This window comes from Apostichopus japonicus, chromosome 20 (assembly GCF_037975245.1).
Source record: "Apostichopus japonicus isolate 1M-3 chromosome 20, ASM3797524v1, whole genome shotgun sequence".
NCBI classification, from domain to species: Eukaryota; Metazoa; Echinodermata; class Holothuroidea; order Aspidochirotida; family Stichopodidae; genus Apostichopus; species Apostichopus japonicus.
Genome location: NC_092580.1, coordinates 31,623,819 through 31,640,329, shown reverse-complemented (window position 1 = coordinate 31,640,329; position 16,511 = coordinate 31,623,819). Strand labels below are relative to the sequence as shown.

Here is a 16,511-nt window from a genome sequence, read left to right as displayed (position 1 = left end):
AGTTAATCAACGGTCTGCCGTCGGTTTATCGATTATTGATTAAAAGAACATTCGACAGAAAACGATTGAACTGCAAAGTACGAGACAGGTATCAATAATTTGCTCTTTATGGGCAATAATTTGTAATATTCTAAGTTCAGCTAATTTGACGTTTTGTAGAAAGTTGTTGACATAATTAAACGAACATTATGTTATCATTTCAACATGACCTTTACGTTGTTCACATCTTGCATATTAGTTATATTGCGAAATGCTTACTGCTCAGTAAAATATGATGGCGCTATATAAAAACATGTAATAAGTCAATCTATACATGTTTCATTTGACTCCAGAACAGGGAGTCACCGTTTTCTCCATAGATATGATCACCCGATACTGATAGCTAGTACAGTAACTACTGTTCATGTTCTGTAATACATGTTACACATATTAGGAACACAAAGTAGTAATTACTGATGCACGGTTGTGGGACATGAACAGTATAGTTGATGTACCAGCTATGAGTATCGGCTGATATAATATATACAGTGTCTCGAGTCAATTACTCGATTCTAGAAAGATCATTCGCAACTATGAAGTGACCCGTCACGCAATTTGATTTTTTTCTCACATTAGGTTTTATCTTGATCGTTTTCATTCTTTATCATTTTCTTAGGTGGTTCGTTTATTTCCTGATGCTAAAATAATGGTGCATTATTTTTACAATGATAACAAGTATATATATGCCTGAAACTAAATAACTATACAACATGATATCTATAGATTAGTTGAATGATATCAAGTACAGTGATATAAATATTTAATTAACCAGTTGCATATCGTTGATCTTTAGAGAGCTCTTACACGGGCCGAGTCTCTCTTTTTTAGTTTAGCTCATTTTATGTTACATGTAAAGATATCAATTCATTGAGATTGATATTTTTCTTTGAAACAAAAGATTTCTTTTACCATATTCATATTGTTATTAAACATATTTTAGATCACACCGGGTGATGAAGATGATATATACAGTTACATATCCGCAGTCATCTTCCAGGTTCTGCCAAATTTTGCCAAGTTTAACGAGTTTATCTTCACTAAAACCTAACGAACAGAACCAATAAACATCCAAACGACGCCATGACGTCTATTTATCTGACCGATATATTAAAAGCTTCATTTGCATAACTCAGTGAATTTTGCAGCGATGGATGACAAATGAACTGATGAAACTGTTATCTTCAATATATATAGGCCTACTATATATATAATACTATATATATAAACTTGAGCACAGAACCTTTAATACCGGTTATCTTCATTATATAGAAACTTGAACAGAACCTTTATACAAGGGCGTAGGAACCGGGGGGGGGGGCTGGGGGGGCGCCAGCCCCCCCAGTGAAAAATGTGGAGGGGCGGAAGTACCATTCCGCCCCCCCGCTTCGCAAGTCAGAAAACCCCTTTCTCATTTCCAAATGAGAAAAAAAATCTCATTTGGAGCACCAAATTGCATCTAAGGCCTGGTGAAAATACAAAATTAAGTTTACAAAATGGAGTGGGTGTTGAAGTGTGCTATATTGCACCAAATTGCATCTGAGGCTACCTGGAAATGCAAAAAATTCCAAAGGGGAGGGGGACACCCCCTCCCCTTAGACCCCTCCCCCAGGCCGGCCATCAGTCTTCAGCCCCCCCACTCAAAAGTACCTTCCTACGCCACTGCCTTTATACCGGTTATCTTCGTTATATAGAAACTTGAGCACAGAAACCGTTGATACCGGTTATCTTCATCATATAGAAACTTGAGCACAGAATCCTTTAATTCCGGTTATCTTCGTTATATAGAAACTTTGGCACAGAACCTGTAATTCCGGTTATTTTCAATATATAGAAACTTGAGCACAGAAGCCTTTAATACCGGTTTTCTTCAATATATAGAAACTTGCGCACAGAAACCTTTGATACCGGTTATCTTCAATAAACTTGGGCACAGAAACATGTAATACCGGTTTTCTTCGTTATATAGAAACTTGAGCACAGAAACCGTTGATACCGGTTACCCTCGTTATATAGAAACTTGAGCACAGAAACCTTTACTAACGCTTCTCTTTTATATTTTACCTCATACAGCTGCAGATTAGTTAAGGTGGCTGTAGCGATACCTTGTCTTTTACTATAAGATATAAACGTTCTAGGAGAAGTTACGTTCGTTCTGGGTGGGTGGGTTTGGTTGGAAGGGGGGGGGGGTGGGACGTGTATAACCGAAATCTCTTCTCTAACTTCACACATACCGTGTGAGAAGATACTAAGGTGAGTGAAATTTCGGTGCTTAACATGGTTTAGAATATATATATATATACAAACATACATCCATATAATTGTGTACATTGTGGCGCACATCATTACCCAGAAATGGAGCCGTGTGGATGTCTCAATCCCATCGGAATGGTCTCCACTACCCCCCCCCCCCACCCCCAATAACTACCTGTGAATTTCTGTGTGATGTTGAAAGGGATTCGTATATACCCTACACTTGACCCCCCCCCCCTTACACTGGAACCGCGCCTGTTGAGTGCATATGATTTTATAACAGCACAGGTTTTGTGTTGGCTACAAAAAATCTCGGATGGTCACAAACGAAGCTATCCCGTATGATACCTTATGGATATGCATGTGTTACATAGCCATATACGGTATCATCTCTCGTTGTTATTTTATTTATATAATGATTTCTTTACATAATTCCTTTCACGTTGATATTTGTGAACCACCTCCAACACCCCCCCACCCCCCTACTCACACTTCCGTGTCCCTAACCATCAATTACAGAGCGGTATATGCTTCGGTAAAATGACAGTGTTCTAATGTAAGGTTATAAGTTAAGTGTTGATAATAACCACAATAATATTAATACCCAAGAAATGATTTTTTTTTTACCGCATTGAAGACTGTCAGCTCTAGTTTCCGTAGACTGCGACTGTGACGTCATATTGACGTTATTAGCTTATATGTCCGGTGGAGCATCATGATTCTATTGAAAGGAGCATAGACTATGTATAATATAAGCCAATGAATATCTCATAAAATGTTTGACTAAATTGCATACTGTTTGTCCACTAAACGGAGCACGGCAACATTGTTTCTTGCATTAAATATGTAATTAATAATATTAGTAATAATAACAATAATAATAATTATAAGTAATAAGAAAGTATTTATAATGCGCAAATATCCACTCTGCAGAGCGCCCTAGGCTCAAAGAAAAACAACCAATTCACACACACACACATGCAGGCGCGTAGCCAAGGGGGGGGGCGAAGGGCCCCCCCTTGAGCATATTTTTTATTTTTTTTTTAATGTTTTTATGATTTCGCTAGTATTTTCAAAAGAGAGAATGCTAAGATGCAACTAACAAGGCCTGAGAAGTGCCATTTCCAGCGATCTGGGAGGCATTTTCAGCCAAAATTTTCTTGTACGCTTCGCGCTTCTTGTACGCTTCTTGTACGCTACGCTTGGCGCTACGCTTAGATAGTTTGCAATGCCGAATCTACAGTTTCGCCCCTCCCTTGGCAAATTCCTGGCTACGCGCCTGCACACACGCACACACACAAGAAAGAAAACTACTTACAGAACACGTGAATATGTAATAAATAAAACAAAGATAACATTTCAAGTGCAAGTGAGCAATATTATGAAAATCGGACGTCTAGCGCCACCACCTCCGTCTAGCTCTATAGCACTGATACGTCTGTCATGCCAGTCTCCCGAAACTATCCATCAATGCTATTAACACCTCAGCCTTATTCGATTTAAATCACATACAGAACTTTTAAACATGCCAGATCATAAATATGCATGTTTTGGTTTACAGACTTATGAATAAACATGTATTCTTTCACATCGATATATATCCCACATGATGTGTGAACTGTAAAATCTGACAGGTGCCAAATATTGCGCGCCAGCGAAAAAAAACTTTGCATGATCAAATATTTGATTCTGGTGTCGCCCCACCATAAACCCGCAGGACGCTCTTCACATCTAGATCAAACTTTTTTTTTTATCCCGTCGATAGCTAAATAAACGAGGCACGATACAAAACACCATTTATTTGCCAGGTGTAGTAGTGCAGCCGTGTGTCGACGCTGTTCCGAGAGAGAGAGAGAGTTCTGTAGACTTGTTGTGTGTGTCTGTGTGCATGCGTGGGTTGGTTAGTAATTTTTTTTTTTCGATCGCTTTCAGTGTTAAATTGAACCGTCTGTGACAGAAGCTTCACACCTTTTCTTTATCGGGTTGCAACGTTTTTGGCAAGCTTTAGACAGGTCCAAATTGCCGGAATCTAATAACATAAAAGAGCTCACAACAGGTTTTTTTATATTTTTATTTGTAACGTACGTTCCTTCTAAAGTCGCCGTGTATACGTTGTGTTGTATTCTAGTTCTGGTAACATAAATTTATATAGAAAAATAAACTTTTTGAAAGATGTCTGAAGAGAAATCAAATACATCAGAGAAAGTACCATTGCGAGACGTGAATGGAAGAGATGGAAACTACAATCCATTGGAGGAGAATGCTCCTGAAAATGGCGATAAGAGGCTGAACCACACGAATCCACCAAGCGAACAGGCACAGGCGGAAGTAGAAGCAGCGGCTGAGAGGGACAACTGGTCTGGCAGGATAGACTTTATCATAGCATGTATGGGATATGCCATTGGCATCGGTAACATCTGGCGATTCCCTTATCTGTGTTACAAAAATGGCGGAGGTAAGTGAACTTATATAACTTAAATATTATTTACTATTGGATATTATAGATCCTGGAATGATATATATATATTAATATATACATATATAAATTCCTAAGATTTCTTCAAATCTGGTTCTGTTAAGGGATATATTAATTACCATCTGTATTGCGCTCACCTGTGAAGAGTTCCCATAATCATATATACTTCTCTGATAATTCTAACATCAAAATCCTCCTCAGATGTGGACAAGGCTCAAACGTTATGGACAGGTATCATATAGTATCGGTGACCAGTTTGGTATAATTCTAGCATATTTGATGATGGTATAGAGGCAATGGTGGGGAATGGATAGGCAAGGTTGATAACCGTTTCTTTGGTAATATAGTAGTTCTCAGAGTTCTTAAAAAGTCGACTACTTGACTAGACGTAGTAGACAAAACATTGATCTTTCTATCAGTCGTACGTTTAACTTTATATTCTCATCTTTTATTTTTCGATAGTTTTATTAGTAAGATAATATAAGTTTTTTTCATCAAAGCCAGAATTTTCTGGTGCCAGTTCTAAGAGCCATAAAATATGAACTTTGCTTAAAATAATAATCAGTAAACAGAAAAAAAGCACAATACTTTTGTATGTTTCTAGCTATTTAAATGTGTATAAGGAAGAAGACTTCCATATTTCTATGAAGAGAATCAGTTTAACAAGTTGACAGTTTACATTGAAATCTTGCTATAAATACCACAGGGCTAAAAATCATAAACTTTCTACCATGGGAACAGGTACTTTATGATCACAAAATACGCCACGAGAGAGTCGTCTTCTATGCATTCCTTTACCAAGTGGAGGAGACGAACTTTGACAGGAAGGACTGTCATAAACCATGGCTTCCTATCAGTAATATTTTCATTGCCTTAAATCACTTTAATGGTCTGACTAAAGGTATCTTATCTTAGCACTTACGAGGTGAGAGACACCCATTTATAGAACGTATACGAGACAGTATGTAGTGGTTTCCAGCGCGTACATCCCTTATTCTATTGACTCACCTAGGATGTTTAGTGTTAACAGAACAAAGATGTACGGCATTCAAGGTGGTTAGTGGAAGTGTGGGGGGGGGGGGGGTGGGGGACCGCGTTACACAACTGCAGTGCATTGGGAAATATGCGCCTAAGACAAGAACTTCAGGGTCCTGACGACAGACTTCTTCTCGACCGAATTGTAGAATGGTAATAATCTTCCTACACGCCAACGGTGATATGGGAGCCGGGAGTGTTGGGTTGCGAAATTTGCAGTACAACGTTCGCCCCGATTCTTATATGTTGAGTAAGCTGCAAGGCAGGTTTAGGCCTACATGCGGAATAGAAGAGTTTAGGTGTAAAATGGCCAAACCCAAATCATGTTCCCTCATGTGGGTTAAACCAGTTGCGAGTCATTATGCCTTTTGAATGAGGGGGGGGGGGAACTAGAGGGTCGGGAGGTAAGACATGGGCAGGGTAACACAGGGAGGCGATGAAGGGGAAGGGTTGCTTTAGTGTTTAAGAGATTAAATGTTAAACAGCCAAACTTAAGTCACTATCTCCTGTGTCTTACAACGGTTAAGTATACTGTAACTGATTTAAAGGCACTGTTGAATGAGACTAGGGAACAAGAGGGGTGGAAATAGGGTGGGCATGGTAAAATGGGCAGTGGGAGGGTTGGTGATTTTAGATAGGCCTTTAGATTGAAACAAAGACTCATTATTATTATTCCTTCTATAACCCTCTGGAGTAAGGTTGTTTTTTGTGTGTAGTATTTAAATTAAGGTCACCCCTTCCCATTACCCACCCACCTCACTCACCTGTTCAGACCAGTGGTGTAGCAAGGATTGATGGGCACCAGTTCAAGAGTGGGGGAGCTGGGACCCTGGATCCTTTCTTTATCTGAATTGCATAAAACGTAACATCAAAAGGGTCTTAAATGTAACATTAGAGAAAATGCATCATGATCGATATGGCATTGAACTGGGTATTTAAGTTCTCTACTAGAAAAGAGCAAAAAAAAGAGTTGTTACTGATATAAAAACGGTCTAAGGCTTTCAGACATGTTGGTGCGTATTCATGTATTCATGCAAACACATGAATGACAGTTGTGATTCAAAGGCTCCAAATTTCAGAAGCCACCCTTGGGGAGTCCCCCTGGATATTGTGGGGGGGGAGCTATACTGTTTCAATAAGCCGCATGAACCGTCTACGCACACTGATTATAAGTCTACATTCCACTAAAAACATTTTCCACTAAACACTCGACATATATATAGATATGAAGTTGCACTTCAATCAACATATTGTAAATACTTAGCAGACATATTCCTTTAAACTTTACTGTTTGTCTTCTCTTTACAATTTTGTTTGACGATGACTCAAAATATTTAGTTATAATTGCAGCGTTCAAAGGTCGGCTTTTCTAAGAAAACTCACCAAATATGCAATGTAATCATTTTTTAAAGTGCCTTTCATAACATGCCACTTACGTTTTCGCGTGGAACATTTTGATCTGTTTACAACAGTGTGAGATGGTCGGCCGGTGTTATAGCGTTGAATCTCCCCCGGATTAGGTTTATCCTGCATGGGAATCTTCGAAACTAGATTGAAACTTCCGTGGGATACTGTCTACTAGTAAAGAAATAGTGTAAATATCTATATGAATATATGGCAGGTGACATTTGGAGAGAGGGGCGGGGGATGGGGGAGGGGGGAGGACTGCGGCCAAGCAGTGATGGCAATGGACTTGTGATTTAACGACTGCAGGGTCTGATCCAGGCGAATTACCTGTTAGGTATGACTTGTAAGCTAAACTGTATGCAACGGATTGCGGTGACACTCTTGGGGTGGGTGGGGTAGGGTATGGGTGGGTGGGGTAGAGTATGGGTGGGTGGGGTAAGGTATGGGTGGGTGGGGTAGGGTATGGGTGGGTGGGGGATTGAAGATGCGCACATTGGAATGAAAATGTGATAGTTTGGATCGTGTACAGTTGGGTGGTGGGTTGGTGTGTTGGTGTGTCAGTTAAACAAAGATCATGGGTTGTAAAGTCGTGTGACAGCCTTAGCTTTGATACAAGACAACTAAAGCTGCAACTTTTGTAGACTAAATCTGTGGCATTAATACAACAAAGGTTTACAAGTAATTTCAGCTCATTATTTCAATACTTGATGACGATAAAGTACATAATACCAAGGGTCAAATATGAATCTTCTTAATAGCTCGATTGAAATTTCGATGTCTATGAATATGATTTGTAACAATGGATGAAGGAAATCATAATGGCGTTTATACGACTATTGCTAAGCCCTCATTGATTTGCACTCGTACTCGGGACATTTTCAGGAAATAATCTTGTTTAGGTTACAGGCCACGAGACCGAAGGTCCGTGAGACCGAAACTATTACTAGGCCTTAAATAGTGGTAATACAAATATTACTACCGGTAATATTACGTTGATAAAGCGCATAATTAAAAATAATTTACAGCCATTTCTTTTCACAGTGGATACCAGTGACTTGAGCAAGGGGGCTGGGCGGCTTGCATTGATACTAGGCCTCCACCAGTGGCGTAACCAGAGGGGGTTGCAGAGGGAGAAAGCCCCCGCTCTCAAAAGTCTCCCCCCCCCCCTGCTGCCCAAACGAAATTTTAGAATATAATATGACTTAATAATCAGATATAGCGATACCCTATTTTAAACAATATTGCCCCCCCCCCTTGTCAATCTCTTTGACCCACTCTAATGAAAAAGTCTAGTTACGCCTATCGCAGTACAAGGTTATGCCACTGCACTCGCTCTTAGAACTTTGTACTCCCTCTAGTATTCATATCGATGGAATCTCGACATGTACTTGCACTCATGTTGTTGCGGTACTCGTACTATACCAGGCTGATAGTACTCCTATGTAGTCAATACTCCTATGATTACAAGATTACATAACGTTAAACATGCCCACCCAAATTAAACATCACCCACCCCCCCCCCTTTTTGCAATTCCGCCAACATATCCAAGTCGGTCGATCTTGGCAATTACGATGAGATGTAAGCATCCAGTAACACCAGTAATTTGAATAATTTAAAATAAATTATTACATTGCAGACCTGTCTCCGTTTATCGTAGGAATTCGCCGACAATCTATATACCCACCAAACCACAATTATTCTCCTCATCGCCCTATCATTCCACTCACAGCATCACCGGTGGCGTGCACAAAGGGGTGGACATGGGGGGTGGGGGCATGCCCCCTAGTTCCATCGTTAGTCTGGGGAAAAGCCAACAATGCCGGGAATTTCACAATTCAAAAGAATTTATTAGCACAACCTTGCGTTTAGACCTAAATTATAGACCTTATTGGTTATTCAAATATGCCTCGGAATGCACTATTTGACCTCTAGATTTTGATATTTTGCTAGAGGAGGGACCCACACCTACGGGAGTCGCATTCAACTTCCCCACAGCCGCACCCATCATTTGTAAAAATTTTGATCCGCCTTCCACCCGTCCAAAAAGGTTCATGTCCTTATACATACATCAATTGCGGGGGAAATGGTCGACCGCCCCCCCCCCCCACCCACCCCCCTTCCCCACCATTGAAATCCTGTGCACGTCACATAGCATCACCTCACAGAACATGGCAAAAACGGCATTTAAACATCAGAAAACTAAGAAAATCGACTAAATGTATCGTCGTTACTATTTGAAATGGTGAAGTCAAGATTTTACTGAAATTTTGAAATTCGCTAACGGTCTTCAGTTCTCAGTACAAGTAATCTAACAGGACCAAAAAAGAAAAAAAGTGGACAAAAAAAAAAATTAACAGCAAAAAACGCTATAACAACTTTTGAGGGTTAGAATATTTTGATAACCCACATTTATAGGTAAATCGAAACTGTGTGACCAACATACAATAACATACAATAGCATTAGTTTGGCGTGAAAGGAATTGTCCGAAAACGATATGATATCCGCGCAAAAATATTTCAATGGATTACCGAATTTTTTTCTTTGAAGAGTGGGGAAAAATTTCAGACAAAAGTATATTTTCCCCGCCAAATAAAAAAAAGAAAAAATGGTTGAGAAAGGTCTCAAAACGGTGTTTACCCGTCTTTCAGTTGAGTATAAATGGATTTAAAATCAGGTGTATATATATGTGTGTGTGTGTATGTGTGTAAGAATCTGTTTGTTGAGTTCATCACTATATATAGATGTGAAGTTTTCATATTTTCACCAATATTTTTTTATGTGTGATTAAAATTCCTCTGCACCTTAATATTAAAAGTACATTTGCAAAAGTCACGTCCTTCTCAAGAAAAAGTACCCAGGTTAGAGTGAGAGCACGGAGGCAATGTCTTTGACTTCATCTCCGAGTGACATCACTTTAAAGATGACTTGAGGCATAATATTAATGCTGACACATTGTGGACTGTTTAAAAACACTGCTATCAGTTCAACCTTTCCCCCTCAGAAATGACCCTTTAATCATCAGACACTTATCATTCAAAGTGGTTTGTGGACTAATTAGCAACACGTAATAGTTTTATGACCTCAAATAACATGGTAATAATTCGTTACAAATTTCCCACAGAGACTTGACGTTGAATGTCACCCAACAGGGGTGAGGAGGGGGGCGCTGATGTTCTTATGGAGATTTTTTTTTTTGAATCATTTTTTTGATCGAAAGTAATGAAACGCTTTAACAAACAAACAGATTAACGTTACCATTTAAGATGGTACGGGAGCCGACGTCATCATTAATTTAGTCTTAAAGGAGCTTTCCAGAGATTATATCATATTTCACAGCTGAATATCTTATTCATTCGGCATAGCTGTAGCAGCATCACTAGCTTTTACTAATTCTTCTTTCTTTCTCTTTTCTTGGAATAAGACATAGCAAACCTAAATTTCTAATTTCATCCTTTAATAGCAAGACCGTGGGCATTTCGACCACAATCAGATAATAGGTTGGCCACAAGGCAACGAAGTCGTTTAGATCATAGAACGTTCTTTCTAATTACGTTTGCGTATACATAAGAAGGGTCAGGTATATTTCCGTCCACGACGAGTGAATTATGACAGTTATAAACACCTGTATATGCAATATAGAGAATATTGGGAATGACACATAAGCTTGAAGTGTTACGTGTGCTTAATTCTACATTTAAATTTCAACAAAGCTTTACCGCAGGCATCACACTAGCCGACTAAGGCCGACCCGACCCATAGCTGTCGTGACCTAGTTTTTCAATAGTAATTAAGAAGACCCTTTAGTCGTGCAGCTGAACAAAAGATGAACGCACTGCTCTGATAACGATTGACTGTTACTTACTAACGACAAGTATAGAATACTCGTTTAGGTCACACGAAAAAACTGTCCACCTGTATTTTGGCTACATTTTGTTAAACTGGACAATTGCAGTTGTGAACCGTGTTGTTACCCCGGCCGAAGCCGAAGCGACATTGATGCGGCGTATATTGGTCAGCACGCGCGCACCGTCCGACCAGGGAGTTGTTAAGGAACAACTCCCTGGTCCGACTATCGACGATTCATTACGTTATGACGGTCGAGTCGAGCTCAATCGGGCAGTTTTCGGTCGGCTTAACGAAGATAAGATCATCAGCTCCTCCCCACCCCACCCCAATCCAAGCCCCTCCGACTCCCACCGAGAGGGGGCGGGGCGCGAGAGAGATTTGACAATGCTTTAGGACTCGGTTCACATCGACATTGAATTTGAAAGTAATACTTCATCGACGCCAATAAACTTTTGACGTATTGTCTGTTAACAACGGTTACTATATAGTTAAACTTTATCTTTCTAATATGCCTTTGTAATACTTTCAACTCTGGTGCATGGTGTTAACCCTCTAACTTGTGTGATTAACCTTAATTGTAAACCTTTTCAAAGTATAGTGGTCAATTTGACTTCATAGCGGGAGGCAGTGGAAAGGCGTAAGACAAGTGCTGAGCTTACTAATTGTATCGAGAAACAGTGTGCTGACGGTTATAGTAAGAATGCGGGAACCAGAACCACGGTGTGAAATACTCAGTGAATTATAACCGGCGTGAATCCCACCTTTTTTGTCAAATTTCTTGCCATTTTGAGGGGCATACATAAGTTGTTTACCCTCAAAACTGCAAAAAAAAAGTTAATTGTCTTTCTGTAATTTGAAATGCGAGTTAATTGGGGCAACGGTCAAAGTTCAACATGTACTGGGAATCATATTTTTCTGATCTAGCATTGTCTATTGTCTATATATTGAAGGCGGCAGTTGCGATTATTTCGTCGTGCAAGCAAACACTTATATTTCCTCACATGAGAATTTGTTTTTGAGTGAAACTGTGGGTCTACTAGCCTGCGTATATTGTATATATTAAAGCAAAATGGAGCTAAATCAGGGCAAACTACACCTAGGCGAAGATGTCATATTAAGAAAGGAAAACAACTCTACAAATATGAATAAAAGTTGACAAAGGTTAGACACAAAAAATAGAGCAAGGTATGATTAACTCTTTACCCAGGTGGTAAACTTGACAAAATATGTTGGGACTATTATACCTCTGGCTCAGGGATCTGATGTTTCTTTACCATTTATAACCTCTGACATCAGCTTATTATGACGGATGCCAAATAAAAACTTTTTGACTCGCAGCGACATCTGGAAGAACCGAGGATTGCTCATATAGGTTAAAGTCACCCGATATTCTATCTGGATGACGTCACAAAGAAAGAGTTGACCCAATTGGTCAATTCGAGAAGTTTATCACTAGAGGCCACACCCACCACTTTTGATGATCTATATATATACATCTTAAGCTAGAAGTTAAGACCTAACATCCACCAGTGATCACGAAAGTAAACTAAACTTGTTCAAACTGATTCTATTTTCGCATTCCTTTCAAGGTCGGTTATTGTCCCCATGGGTTGCTTTATTGGTTGGATATTAACAATTACTGTTATTTTTTTTCTAACTGATTGTCTACTTGTCAGGTAAAGTGAGCTTTTTTCCCCCTCTTTTTTTTTCTTACAAAAATCCATATGCACAGTGATGAACCCGGTTATGAAGAATAATTTGGCTATGGGCAAAATTACTGTTGGTGACTTGTATACTTTGGAGCATGCATGTTCGTTTGGTACGATTTGGTTGGTAAAATAATCTAAATGCAGTGCAATCTTTGTTTGGAGTGCAGGTTGCAATTTAACACCATTTCTGATGAATTGCTGCCCAGTCACTACAGCTTAGCTGGTTAAAGTGATGCAAAGATGTGTTCAGCACATTGACACTAATTACATCTTGTGGTCGAAAATAGGATGTTATATGTTTATGGTTTATTCTAGGATTTTCATTCCTCTCCAGCCTTTGCCTAAATTCAATAGGTAACTATATGAAGCCTTGTTTGCTAACTTCTAAGGCATGGGGACTGTTAATAAGACAATGGACCCCATAGCAGGCATATTCATCTAACATTCAAGATATTATTGTCATATTATGAAAATATAGGCTGTATTCGATTGTAAAATTTGGGAAAGTTTCCATGGCAATGTCATATTTGAATATGTAGTAATACTTCATTGTTCTTTTGAATTGAGTCTTTACGAAAGAAACAACGCATAATAAAGTTTTCTTTATTTCTTGTTCTTTTGTAATTGCGAGTACATTGTTGCTTACTCTTGCACGGTATGCAGATATTTGTGCAGGTGGTATGTGTCTTTTCTCAAGACACACCCATCCTCTCTTTGCCACTCCAACAAACATTCTAAAATAGGCTATGTTTGGTAATGCCATATATCATGCACAGTCTATGTGATGTATGGTATAGAAATACTTAAAACTTGTCCAATGCAGAAATGCTGTATATCCACTTAAATGTGGCTATACTAAAGTACATTGTCCATCAATGACAACAGTATGACACATGCATGACACATGCATGACACATGTAAGAGCGTACATGGTAACCAAGTTCAAGCCTGCCTGTACCCCTATACTCTGGACATTGTTCCAATCCAAAATGGCTGTTAGGCAGGTGATTTACAATGCTGCAGCTTATTGGGGGCCGTAAACAACAATCGTTTGTATTTATACATTATTACATTTACTTACTTGGAAATTCATTCAACTCTGATTTATTTTTTAAATATTGTTGATGATTTAATATTAAAAAACATAATCAGTGCCAAAACAATTCACGTCATTTTAAAAAATATCTTAATTAGCACATGCTATAAAATTCGCAATGATGTATAGTCATACATTTCGTACACCGATGATAAAAGAAAGAAACGGCTGACGAAGAATTCTAAGTGTATGGTACGTAACTATATATGTACGTAAAATGTCTGGCATCTACGGTACTTCACGTTGAAGATATTAAACAATTAAATTAAGTAAAATACATTATAACAACTTTAGAGCTTACAGGCGAGAAATCCGGTCTCGTGGTCTGTCGATGGTTCTGCCATTATGTGAGATCATGTAACATCGCGAAACTCAAAACTCATCTAAAGTGGACGAGTATAGGCCGAGGAGGCTCACCTTACTCTAGCCTTGAATTTTTATTTGAAAGTGCGGCGACATTAAATCGATTTCAATAATGTTATAATAGTACATGAAAGAGGCTAATCGAGTTAACAGGGAAACGCTTGTTTTCAGACAAGTACTTCGAAAACAGAAAGGCTTTTATAACGCAATTTGAACATTCAGTTCAGCGCTGGCGCAATTATGGCGTGAAAATGTCTAGGTATAGGCAGCTATTAGTTGGTCGTCTGCGGCTTTTCATGTAAAATTTAACATATAAGAAAAACACTTAAAGTGGCACTTAAAATGGAAGCTAACATTAAAGTGAGGAAAAAAGGTCATATTGGTTAATCTAATGGTGGAATTTACAAAAGAACGAAGTGATAAATATATATTTAATATATTTATTACCGGATAGGTAATTTAGTTACGGGGGTGGAACCACTTTGGTTCAAATAACAGACTGCAGCTATTTATGAAGTTTAATGGACATGCTCGTGTATTGTTCTTATAATGCTTGGCCAATACACGTCATTTGATGTACTGAGTGAAGAAGTACTGTTTAATTGTATAATTTGATTTCAGTTAAATATAGCGTTAGGTCTAATAGGTATAGGCTATGATGCATGCGTAATGTGTTAATTGGAGACAAATGAGTCTACCATATACTTCTTTATCGATATAATACGCCTACACAAATATGTTAGTTGCATAAGAAACCTATTGCTCATAGGTGACACACGTTTTGCTGTATATCTGCACATTTAAGTTTTTGGATCTTAAAGAAAAGTATACTGCACACCTCCAACGGCCCTCCATAGAGTTGAGCATCACCTCTCTAATACGGATGACAAAGGCGATATAGATAAACCAACTATAACTCCTGGAGTCTCAACAATCTTATAAGGAAACAAAACCTTAAGCGAAGCTTAAAGCTTGTACATGAAGATGATTTTATTTGGCGTTCCACAGTAAGTGGACTAAAGGATCGGATTGAAGTCGCTCACCTTCTCTTAGTCTTGGCATGTGGATCTGATCTATTATGGCCCGTGATGTGCTATAGACTAAGAATACCAGCCACTTCGATTACTGAGCCTTTGATTCTTTTGAAAGGGCACTTTCTTAAAAATATCAAAGTAGGGAATGTAATGTAGCATGCGATGAGGAAAATATTTTGAATGGCTTGTTACAAATTGAAAATTAAGTTTACTTTATTATATCATGTTTGAATATAGTATTTTATTTTTGTACCAGCTGAAGTTTGCAGCGATTACGTTCCAGCATTAAATAATACTCAGTAATTTTTATTTATAATAGTATCTTGCATACAATAGCCTAAGCAATTCAACGTAGGTCTTTGTGTTCTTGAAAGAGGCAAAAAGTGCAATCAGTATATATAAGTTTTCATTCACGCCAGACCCTTTTTTCCAAACGAAAAAACGTCAGCGATATTCGTATTTTTTCTTCTTCTTCTTCTTCTTTTTATTTATTTTTTGGCAAGCTCAAAATGTCTCTAATTACAAATGAACTGGTCTACATTTGAGCATTTTACACGTTATTCTGCTAGATTAAACCAGCTAAATCAAATCTCTGTTATGAGCACTAAATGTTTAGTACTTTCTTTCGTATAAACTTGCGTGAGAACTGTTGAATAATTCTTTCGTTTATCTATAAGTGAATGAGAAAATTCCTAACGTCAAGTAATTACTTTTTACAAATGTGTCTTGTACAGATTGACAGAAAATTTAACCAAGCTGACTTTTGGCTGTGTATATCTAGTCAACTTTGACAGTGGCTATTTCCCTTTATCAGGAACAACGGTTCGATGACTACATCAATATAGGTGCTAGTAAAGGATTTCACAAATGATCTTGGGAATTCAAGAGAAAACCGAGGAAAACAAGAATACGAATCCAGTGCTGATCTTGAGATACCAAAAGAATCCACAGGGTGGCCTAGACCTATATAGTTATACACATGATAACTGTCATTGGCTATCACATTTATCACCATGGTAACAGCGATGTTACACAAGAAATTATCGCGTCAATTCTGCAATTTTAGTCACTTCTAGTTACATTTATTAAAGCAGTGTTAAAATTGATATGCTTCTATAGAAGTTTTTACAAGAAATTTATTTTGACGGTAGAAATGCGGCAGCCATGACGCCTGCGCTAAAAAGTAATTTTGTATACGGTTGTGACGTTTATTAACGGGTGCCTTGAAATCGAGAATTCACGTCGATGTTTTCT

At 38.4% G+C, this 16,511-nt stretch overlaps 1 protein-coding gene across 1 annotated transcript in view; it reads left to right on the top strand.

The window, feature by feature from the left end:
• Positions 1-4,002: 4,002 nt before the first annotated feature.
• The window catches only part of LOC139961581 (sodium- and chloride-dependent GABA transporter 1-like), a 60,053-nt gene continuing 47,544 nt past the window's right edge, over positions 4,003-16,511 (top strand). Inside the window, exon 1 of the mRNA XM_071960887.1 lies at positions 4,003-4,744. Within this exon, the coding sequence (XP_071816988.1) occupies positions 4,462-4,744 (283 nt within the window). The 5' untranslated portion in view covers positions 4,003-4,461. The remainder of the gene's footprint in view (positions 4,745-16,511) is intronic.